The sequence below is a fragment of the Aquarana catesbeiana genome, linkage group LG05 (genome assembly GCF_042186555.1).
Source record: "Aquarana catesbeiana isolate 2022-GZ linkage group LG05, ASM4218655v1, whole genome shotgun sequence".
Classification (NCBI taxonomy): Eukaryota; Metazoa; Chordata; class Amphibia; order Anura; family Ranidae; genus Aquarana; species Aquarana catesbeiana.
Window position 1 is genome coordinate 173,727,815 of NC_133328.1, and position 11,591 is coordinate 173,739,405.

The following is an 11,591-nucleotide window of genomic DNA, read 5'->3' on the forward strand; positions in this document are numbered from 1 at the left end:
ATCAGGGAGTGTCTTACCCAAAACAGGGTCGTGTTTCAGAATATTCCAATTCTTTTTAATGACATTCTGAATTTCGAACGCTTTATTCGTATATTGGGTAGAGAAACAGGCCTGTTGGATATCAGAAGTGGTGATCTGGTATTGAGATTTTTTGTTGTTTGAATCTGCACCATTTTATCTTGTTTTTAATCAATAAATCTGTAAAGGATAATGCACTAGGCTGGTGCGCTCTTTTTTCTTCTTTTTCATTTTTGGCATTAGGACATCCCATCCTTAAGAGCAGCAAGGCCGAAATCCATAGTCCTTCCTGAACCTTTGGGATCTTTAGCTTACACACCCGTGCGCAAGAGTATTTTGCTTTGCTGTATAAATGTGTGTGAGATCTCAAATAAAGAGTTAGTCCTGATGTACTCCAAGACTGGTGTTGTCTAGTTCTTGGGGGTTCCTATAGCCAGATCCATTGGACTCGTGTCCCAGAACTCAGGAAGCGGTATACTGACGGAAGCACTCAAGCGGAGTGTGGGACGTTCCGTGACATGCCCTATTTAGAGGAAGGCCTTATGTCTGTAATCGCTGCATAATCTTCAACTCCCCCGTGACCTCTGTTTCTTCATGTCTATTATCTGTGCTTCTGTTGCTGACCTGGCTTGCTCCTGAACATGGTCTGCTGTATTCCTGATCTTGGCTTGCTGCTTGACCACACTTCCTCTCACTCCTCCATGTATGGCCCTAGCCTGGCTACTGACTTTGTTTCTGCTGTCCACCTGTGCTGACCTTGGCTTGCCTCCTGACAACATTTATGATCCTGACAGGTACTGGCACTTGCCTCTGCTGGGACTTCTTCACACTCTCCATACCATGCATCCAAGGTCCATCTCCCAGGTGCCACCCTGCGCCACTGCTTATCTGCTCTTCCCTCGGCAAGCTGCAGCAGGTGGAGGGGCGGAGGGGCAGCAATAGCCTCTTCCAGCTTCCAGGAGCCCTATCCTGGATCCAGCACCACCTCGTCATTGTCCTCCTAAGGTAAGACCATGGATCACCGCTTTCCCCTCTGACCTGTCCGGGGGAATGGTAGTGTGCGAGTGTGGGGGCCAGGTTTGTTTTCAGCCCCCCCAAAATATAAAGCACCAGCTAGATACCACAACCATGCTACTTTGTGCCTTGCTTGCATCTCTGTCTCAGGGGTGCTCTGGTTTCAGCCTTCAACTAAAGTCCCTGACAGTAGCCTTGTAATGTCGAGTGCAAATAATATGCTTTGTAGCTGCTTTAGGGTTGCCACCTGTGCGGGACTCACCCCTACAGCCTGGGTTTTGAATCATGTGTCTGGTTTTGAGTTCCCCTGAAAACTGGACACATTATTCAGACCAGTGGCTCATAGCTGGAGAGAGGATTATGTGTTCTCCTCCCTCCAACCTGCAGGTGGCAATAGAGAGCTGGAAGAGAATGAAAAGTCTTAGCAGCACTGCCAAGGAATGAACACAGAGTGTGAAGACTGAAAAAGAAACCAGGAACTTCTTTGCAGTTCACGATTAGTAAGTACAGGGGGAGAGGGGTGCTGTGGTTGCACATCTGATGTAAGGGGTGCTGTGGTTGCACATCTGATGTAAGGGGGGCTGTGGTTGCACATCTGATGTAAGGGAGCTGTGGTTGCACATCTGGTGTAAGGGGTGCCGTGGTTGCACATCTGATGTAAGGGGTAGTGTGGTTACACATCTGATGTAAGGGGGCTGTGGTTGCACAGCTGATGTAAGGGGTGCTGTGGTTGCACATCTGATTTAAGGGGGCTGTGGTTGCACATCTGATTTAAGGGGGCTGTGGTTGCACATCTGATGTAAGGGGGGCTTTGGTTGCACATCTGATGTAAGGGGGCTGTGGTTGCACATCTGGTGTAAGGGGTGCTGTGATTGCACATCTGGTGTAAGGGGTGCTGTAATTGCACATCTAATGTAAGGGGTGCTGTGGTTCCGACATCTGATGTAAGGGGGGCTGTGGTGGCGACATCTGATGTAAGGGGGGCTGTGGTTGCACATCTGATGTAAGGGGGGCTGTGGTGGCGACATCTGATGTAAGGGGTGCTGTGGTTCCCACATCTGATGTAAGGGGGCTGTGGTGGCGACATCTAATGTAAGGGGGGCTGTGGTTGCACATCTGATGTAAGGGGGTTGTGGTGGCGACTTCTGATGTAAGGGGGGCTGTGATGGGGACACCTTATGTAACCTGGTTCTATTGTCTTTTACTTGAAATATGGATCGGATTAACTTACTTTTACATTATATTAGAGAGCAACTCAGCTGGAAAAAATTTTTAGCAACTGGGCCTCCTTGAATTTCAGTTGCCCCTGTTCTAGGTGGACATTTTTGTGTTAGTCAGCACGGAACATATTCCAGAGGGCAGTATTGGGGGCATTAGTGGTAGGTTGACCAAAGCACAAAAACCCTAGGTAAGTATAGTAGCTAGTCCTAGTTGCAATCTCGGAGCACCAAATACAAGGACAATATGTGACCGGTCTAAACTATGTAGCATGTTCAGCAATGCCAGGAGCCTGGCGGACAAGATGGGTGAACTAGAGATACTGTTGTACGAGGAGGATTTGGATTTTGTGGGAATTTCATAGACCTGGTTCAACAGCTCTCATGATTGGCTGGCAAACATTCCAGGGTATACCAGGGTAAGGATAGAGAGGGTAAAAAAGGGGGAGGGGTATGCCTATATATCAAGAATAATGTACAAGTGAATGTGAGAGATGACATCACTAAGGGAGCTAGGGAGGAGGTGGAATCCTTATAGGTAGAGCTCCAAAGGCATGAAGCTAAGGGGAAAATAATACTGGGAGTATGCTATAGGCCCCCTAACCTGAGGGTGGAAGGGGAGACAGATCTCCTATCACAATTTGGATTAGCAGCAAGGATGGGAAGTGTTATCATAATGGGGGATTTTAATTATCCAGACATAGACTGGGCGGAGGGAACCGCGCATTCATGTAAGGCTTGCCAGTTCCTTAATGTCTTGCAGAACAATTTTATGGGTCAGATGGTAGATGCACCAACTAGAAATAAAGCATTACTGGATCTACTGATTACCAACAATACAGACCTGATCATGGATGTGGAAATACGGGGCAATTTAGGTAACAGCGATCACAGGTCAATTGGCTTCAGTATAAATCACACAAATAGGAAACATAAAGGGAATACAAAGACACTGAATTTCAAAAGAGCCAACTTCCCTACAAACCTTGCTAAAAGGCATAAATTGGGATAAAATATTAGGAACAAAGAACACGGAGGAGAGATGGGTTTGCTTTAAGAGCATATTAAATAAGGGCATTAGCCAATGCATCCCATTGGGTAATAAATTTAAAAGAGCGAACAAAAGTCCTGAATAGCTTAACTCCAATGTAAAAATGCATATAAAAGCAAAGGGCCTTCAAAAAATACAAGGTTGAGGGATCATCATCAGCATTCAGACTTTATAAAGAATACAACAAGAAATGTAAGGGTGCAATTAGGACGGCTAAGATAGAACATGAAAGACACATAGCGGAGGAGAGCAAAAAAAAATCCCAAGAAATTATTTAAGTATGTAAACAAACACAACAAGAGAAATTCGCCCATGGGACTTTAAATGAGTTGGTCATAGAGGTCATAGTAGATAGTATAAAAGTTTATTAAGGTTCCAAAAACATGATTTACGATGAGCGTAGAAACATCATAGGGCATGATTAGACCATTGACATGTTGGTTATAGTAATAAAATACATGGTAACATAGTATACATATACAGCTTGTGTACTCTTAGACCATTGACATATTGGTTACAGTAATACAATCCATAGTATACATATACAACTTAGTACTCGACGCGTTTTGCGAGCTCTGCTCGCTTCCTCAGGAGTAGTGTATATGCAGGATATCTACAAAATAATAAATATCAATAAGATATAACATTCAATAATGATTATGGTCAGAAAAGAAGCACATGGCCTAAAAAGGTAACCCATACTTGCATTATGGTTAATGGATCCAAGTTTATTAAGGTTCCAAAAACATGATTTACGATGAGCGTAGAAACATCATAGGGCATGATTAGACCATTGACATGTTGGTTATAGTAATAAAATACATGGTAACATAGTATACATATACAGCTTGTGTACTCTTAGACCATTGACATATTGGTTACAGTAATACAATCCATAGTATACATATACAACTTAGTACTCGACGCGTTTCGCGAGCTCTGCTCGCTTCCTCAGGAGTAGTGTATATGCAGGATATCTACAAAATAATAAATATCAATAAGATATAACATTCAATAATGATTATGGTCAGAAAAGAAGCACATGGCCTAAAAAGGTAACCCATACTTGCATTATGGTTAATGGATCCATGGAACTGGTCTACAAAGGCAACAGCGGAAAGCACTCCAACCGGGAGCTGAAGGGACGCCCCTTCAGCTCCCGGTTGGAGTGCTTTCCGCTGTTGCCTTTGTAGACCAGTTCCATGGATCCATTAACCATAATGCAAGTATGGGTTACCTTTTTAGGCCATGTGCTTCTTTTCTGACCATAATCATTATTGAATGTTATATCTTATTGATATTTATTATTTTGTAGATATCCTGCATATACACTACTCCTGAGGAAGCGAGCAGAGCTCGTGAAACGTGTCGAGTACTAAGTTGTATATGTATGCTATGGATTGTATTACTGTAACCAATATGTCAATGGTCTAAGAGTACACAAGCTGTATATGTATACTATGTTACCATGTATTTTATTACTATAACCAACATGTCAATGGTCTAATCATGCCCTATGATGTTTCTACGCTCATCGTAAATCATGTTTTTGGAACCTTAATAAACTTTTATACTATCTACTATGACCTCTATGACCAACTCATTTAAAGTCCCATGGGCGAATTTCTCTTGTTGTGTATGTTTAATAGGGATGGAGTTGTGTTATATTAGGAGGCAGCATCCAGACCGCCCTCTTTTTCTCTTAAGTATGTAAACAAAGGGAGGACAGACCACATTGGCCCCATAAAGAATGAGGAAGGACATCTGGTTACAAAGGATGGGGAGATGGCGAAGGTATTGAATTTATTCTTCACAGTCTTCACGGGGGAATCGGGGGGCTTCAGTAACCAAAACTGCAGTGTTTATCCTCATGACACATCACAGGAAGCACCTCCATGGTTAACAGAGGACAGAATTAAAATTGGACTTGAGAAACTTAACATTAATAAATCACTGGGACCAGATGGCTTGCATCCGAGGGTACTTAGGGAACTCAGTCAAGTGATTGCCAGACCATTGTTCCTAATTTTTACAGACAGTCTACTGACTGGAATGGTACCAAGTGATTGGAGAAAAGCCAATGTAGCACCAATATTTAAAAAGGGCCCAAAATACATTCCTGGGAATTACAGACCAGTTAGCATAACATCAATAGTATGTAAACTCTTGGAGGGGATGATAAGGGACTATATACAAGATTTTAGGAAGGAGAACAGTATCATTAGCAGTAATCAGCATGGATTCATGAAGAATCGTTCTTGCCAAACCAATCTACTAACCTTCTATGGGGAGGTGAGTTGCTATCTAGATAAAGGAATGCCCATAGACATGGTGTATCTGGATTTTGTAAAAGCATTTGACACAGTTTCCCATAAACGTTTACTGTACAAAATAAGGTCCGTTGGCAGGGACCATAGGGTGAGTACATGGATTGAAAACTGGCTACAAGGGCGAGTTCAGAGGGTAGTGATAAATGGGGAGTACTCGGAATGGTCAGGGGTGGGTAGTGGGGTCCCCCAGGGTTCTGTGCTGGGACCAGTCCTATTTAATTTGTTCATAAACGACCTGGAGGATGGCAGAAACAGTTTAATCTCTGTATTTGCAGACGATACTAAGCTAGGCAGGGCAATAACTTCTCCGCAGGATGTGGAAACCTTGCAAAAAGATCTTAACAAATTAAAGGGGTGGGCAACTACATGGCAAATGAGGTTAAATGTAGAAAAATGTAAAATAATGCATTTGGGTGGAAAAAATATGAATGCAATCTATACACTGGGGGGAGAACCTCTGGGGTAATCTAGGATGGAAAAGGACCTGGGGGTCCTAGTAGATGATAGGCTCAGCAATGGCATGCAATGCCAAGCTGCTGCTAATAAAGCAAACAGAATATTGGCATGCATTAAAAAGGGGATCAACTCCAGAGATAAAACGATAATTCTTCCGCTCTACAAGACTCTGGTCCGGCCGCACCTGGAGTATGCTGTCCAGTTCTGGGCACCAGTCCTCAGGAAGGATGTACTGGAAATGGAGCGAGTACAAAGAAGGGCAACAAAGCTAATAAAGGGTCTGGAGGATCTTAGTTATGAGGTAAGGTTGCGAGCACTGAACTTATTCTCTCTGAAGAAGAGACGCTTGAGGGAATATGATTTCAATATACAAATACCGTACTGGTGACCCCACAATAGGAATAAAACTTTTTCGCAGAAGAGAGTTTAACAAGACTCATGACCATTCATTAAAATTAGATGAAAACAGGTTTAACCTTAAACTTTGTAGAGGGTTCTTTACTGTAAGAGCGGCAAGGATGTGGAATTCCCTTCCACAGGCGTTGGTCTCAACGGGGAGGATCGCTAGCTTCAAGAAACTATTAGATAAGCACCTGAATGACCACAACATACAGGGATATACAATGTAATACTGACACATAATCACACATAGGTTGGACTTGATGGACTTGTGTCTTTTTTCAACCTCACCTACTATGTGTTGCAGGAATGTGCACAAAATTGTGTGCATTCTTGCAATGCACAAAAACACACACAACCTTTTTGCAGGTGTGCAGCGGTGCCTTTAAGTCTTAATGGCACTACCACACCTCTTGCTTTTGTGCTCATTCATCTGCAGCAAAACATATGGTAACAAAATAGCATGCGTTTTGGTGCAGCACAATTAAAAAAAAAAGTTCTATTTGTATTACATTTTGTTTTTCATTTGTTTTGTAAACTACAAAAAAAATAAAAATTCAGCGCAGCGCTAAAGTGTTCAGGTTTGGCTTGATGGAAAGGTGGCAACCCTAAGCTGCGTAGAGTGGAAGAGGAACAAATCTCAAACAATATATGGGCAGATATGGTGTGGAATAATTAGGGCAATAAAAGGGTCTGGGCCATAAATCACAGGAGTGGTCCTCCCAGTGTAAGGCTCATTTACTGCACTCTGGGTATACTGACTTAAAGCGGGGGTCCACCTACATCAGCTAAAAAAAAAAATATTAAAAGCCAGCAGCTACAAATACTGCAGCTGCTGACTTTTAATACATTGCCACTTACCTGTCCCAGGGTCCAGCGATGTCGGCAGGGGACGCCGAGAACCCGCTCGGTTCTCGGCAGCTGCCGCCGCCATCCTAGGTGAGGGAGTCAGGAAGTGAAGCGTTGCGGCTTCACTTTTCACTTCCTGGTTCCCTACTGCACATGCGCGAGTCGCGCTGCGCGTCCCAAGTGGTCCCCGCTCTCTCCTGGGAGCTGTGTGTTTCCCAGGAGACAGCGCGGAGGGACAGGAAGAGGCATAGACTCCCATGGGAGTCTATGCCGGAAGTGGGTGCAAATACCTGTCTTAGACAGGTATCTGCACCCCCCTACCCCCTGAAAGGTGCCAAATGTGACACCGGAGGCGGGGAGGGTTCCGAAAAGCGGAAGTTCTATTTTTGTGTGGAACTCCGCTTTAAAAAAAAAAAAGAACAATTGTTTTAGATGGAATGACATGCCTCTCAGGGGAAGAGAAAGCTTTGTGTGCATGTCTGCTGCCATCTTGTGATTTGACAAATTACATACAACCAGCCCAGAGTTTATATGTGTCTTCATTTTCTTTAAAGCTCCTCTAGTACTTAGTACAGAAATACTAATCTGTCTTTTATTGTGAGCTGTATATAGCGAAGTTTACCACAGAAGACAAGGAAAACCTTCATTGAATAGGGCATTTCTCACACACACACTTTAAAATTAATGAAATACAGCATTAATTATTTTGAGGAGCTACGCAAACAATCCACTTAATCATATCAAATCAGATCCACCCCTGCACAAGACATTTCCCAATATTATCTGATGGCTCAAAACAGACAACATGTGGGTGTGTGACTAGCATTCGTCTGTTTATAGTGTTTCGAATACATTAGCAGAAATTCCTTTAACTCCTTGCTGCTGCTGCCCTTTAAGGGGGTTGAGGGGGGGCAGACTTTTTTGAATGTGTGACTGCTTTGATTGGTTGTCACATCAGTTACATGTTCGGAAGCTCCAGGTTGCAAGTATGTATCTTGAGCTAGCATACCTCCCAACTTTCTGAGATGGGAACGAGGGACCCTGATAAGCAAAAGTATGTATTCATAGAACACACCCCCTGCCACACCCCTTACAAGGATAATTAAAATTGCAAATTGATTGGTTAAACCCACAAGTGCTTTTTTTTTTTTTTTTTTACCACTACTATTTCTTATATTGGCTATTGAAATGTACAAATGCAACAATTTAGAACTTGGACAAAGGTTTAACAATATTAAACCCTTTTTGGTAGATAAATAGTGTATTTTATGATACAGGTATATACATCAGACCAAAATGAGAAACAAATGAGGAGGAAAGAGGGACAGAGGGACTTTGTTCCAAATCAGGAACAGTCCCTCGAAATCAGGGACAGTTGGGAGGTATGAGCTAGCCATAACAGCTTTGTTACTGTGATGAAGCAGAAAAGCTGTTCTCCATGGACAGATGGGTGCTGCAGCTCAGTATTAAAGACAACTTGTCCAGCAACCACATATATGTGTACGGCCGGCAGGAACAGGTTAAACATACTTTTTACTTAAAGGTAAACTAAACTCTGGTTTAAAAAAAAAATCTCTCCAAAATCTCCAAATTCAATTTTTTTGCTGCTGTGATCAAACGCCATATTAAAGGGTGGTTATGTTTATTCTCCATGGTCCCACTGTATGTAGGAACATAGACACCTTCTCTTGGGACTATAGGCTATGGGATGTGTAGTTTGCATAGAGCACTGCACATGACCACAACTAATGTGCACTACTTGTTCCAAACAAATGGAAGTAGGTGGGAAAAGCAGAGGTTTGGTAGTTCATGGAGAACACAACAAGGTAAGAAAAAAACACAGCATGAAAAAGTTTAGTAAAAAATAGATTACCGGGCCATTAAGTATTGGATATATATAGATTGTTTTTGGTGAATACAGATATTGTTTTGCGTCACTTTAAGTTAAATAGTAAGTAAGTAGTATCTATGAATGGGGAGGCTGAGTGATTCCAAATTGAAATAATCAACTTCACTATATAATATTAGATATTAGTCAGTATCAGTAATGCCGCGTACACACGAGCGGACTTTTCTATCCGACGGACTTTCGGCGGACTTCTGATGGACTTTCCTAACGAACGGACTTGCCTACAAACGATCACACCAAAGTCCGACGGATTCGTACGTGATGACGTACGACTGGACTAAAATAAGGAAGTTGATAGCCAGTAGCCAATAGCTGCCCTAGTGTCGGTTTTAGTCTGTCGAACTAGCATACAGACGAGCGGATTTTTCGACCGGACTCGAGTCCGTCGGAAAGATTTGAAACATGTTTTATTTCTAGGTCCGTCGGACTTTTGGGAAAAAAAAGTCCGCTGGAGCCCACACACGGAGTCCGATCCACCGGACCAAGTCTGCTGGAAAGTCCGCTCGTGTGTACGCGGCATAAGAATCCCCCTTTTTAAATACTACAGTCAGTTTAATGGAAAACAATAATAATAATAATAATATTTTTTATATATGTATTAATTCTCTGTCAACAGAATTATTATATTGGTGCAAGTAGGACATTCATTCCACAAGGGTCTGTTGTGCTGCAAAATAACTATTCTATGTTGTAATTAAGTATTTATTATAAAATAAGAGGGGCCCCAAAAATGTGAATGCAAATATATTATTATATATTTTTATGTAGGAAAAATGTATAACAAGTATTTACGTGCCCAGAAAAAACAGTAAACGTCTGAGATGTGCAACCACAAGCAGAGAAATAGCAGATCACTTACCTGATGATATATATTTTCCCAGTTCTCTCTGAGTGAGCCCCAACTGCTCACAGTCGATGCCTTTTTGTCCAGATATACCCTGATATGTTCTTCAAGCTCACAGTTCACCTGTTCTAAGGCTCTTACTTTATCTATATACTCCACCAGGCAACCATTCAAAGATTCAAAATTGGGAGCTCTTCCTCTCTCCAAACCTTGAGATACAGGAACAGGTGGATTAGAGCTACGCAATCCCTGCATAAAAACACTGCTGATGCCAAGAGCCCGTCTAGATACTCGAGTACCAAGGCTACTTACACCCCCAGTTGGTACACTTCCTACATACACCCCAGGAGGCCTTGGTAGGTTGCTGGCACTGCCGATGCTGACCCTACGGTTGGTAACCCCAGCACAGTCTGTGGAAGACAAAGGAGGCTGTTGCCCCAAGATAGATGATCTACGCCTTGGTAAGGGCATTGCTGCAGGGAGATCTCACCACACTGTCCCTGCTCTGAGAAACTCTGGATTCCCTTCTCTACGTTACATTGTTTTTTTTTTTTTTGATGTTGCATTTTTGGGATTACATTTTGTCATATGCATTTCTAGAATGTGGTGTTTGCACTATTTGCAATGGAGAATTCTGTGTCATTGTTCAAAAGCATCCACTGGCTCAGCAGTTCATTTCAGGAATAATCTGTGTGCTGTAAATAAATGGCCAATGGAAAACGGTCATTAGGCACAATTTATAACTGACGGTCTGTATGAATAATGAAAAAAGAGGCTTACCAAATCATTAACATATAGGTGTGTCAAAATTCTTACAAGTGTTCCAGCACCAGATTAACAAGCAGGTTTTCACTCCCTACTTTATACTTCATTTTTTGGCATGCTTCACTGAAGCTGACCATATTCATATACAATTGCAAATCAACAATAGGAGCTAGCCAAGCCAAGCAACAGATATTTCCTTTGTTATCGATAAGCAGATAGGGGGGTTAAGACATAAGAAAAACTAGATACTTTTGTGCTTGTTTAGTAAGAGTATTGTGCAGAAAAAAGGTGCAGAAGGCATAATATACTTGTTTTTTTCAGTAAAAATGTTTTGGTATTTAAAAAAATAAACATGTACTGAGATAAATATGGAAGCTGTCATTGCCGACCTTCTTGTAAGATCAGTATTTTCCTAGCTGTCTTTGGCTTCGGTAATTTAAGTCACTGACCCAGAAAACATATGCAACCTTAAAGCTCAAGATGCAGTCAGAACTCCTGTATACTCTTCCTGATCATTGACTCAAAGTATAGAAATGACTGCCAGGCAATAAGCATTTTCAGAGGGAAAAGTTAGCAATGGCAGCCTGCGTATTCTCATGCTACAGGATTCCTTTAGTACTTAAGCCTAGTACACACAGGCCGAATGTCGGTTGGTTCAATGTAAACCGTCCAAAATTCAGCCCATGTGTACGACAGCCGTTCAGCCAGTTTCTGTCAAAGGCTCACGACCAAAAGAGGT

At 42.3% G+C, this 11,591-nt stretch overlaps 1 protein-coding gene across 1 annotated transcript in view; it reads right to left on the reverse strand.

Annotated features, from left to right (window-relative positions):
• Positions 1–10,950, reverse strand: part of BFSP2 (beaded filament structural protein 2) — a 102,745-nt gene extending 91,795 nt beyond the window's left edge. Inside the window, exon 1 of the mRNA XM_073632678.1 lies at positions 10,103–10,950. Within this exon, the coding sequence (XP_073488779.1) occupies positions 10,103–10,558 (456 nt within the window). The 5' untranslated portion in view covers positions 10,559–10,950. The remainder of the gene's footprint in view (positions 1–10,102) is intronic.
• Between the last annotated feature and the right edge of the window lie 641 nt (positions 10,951–11,591).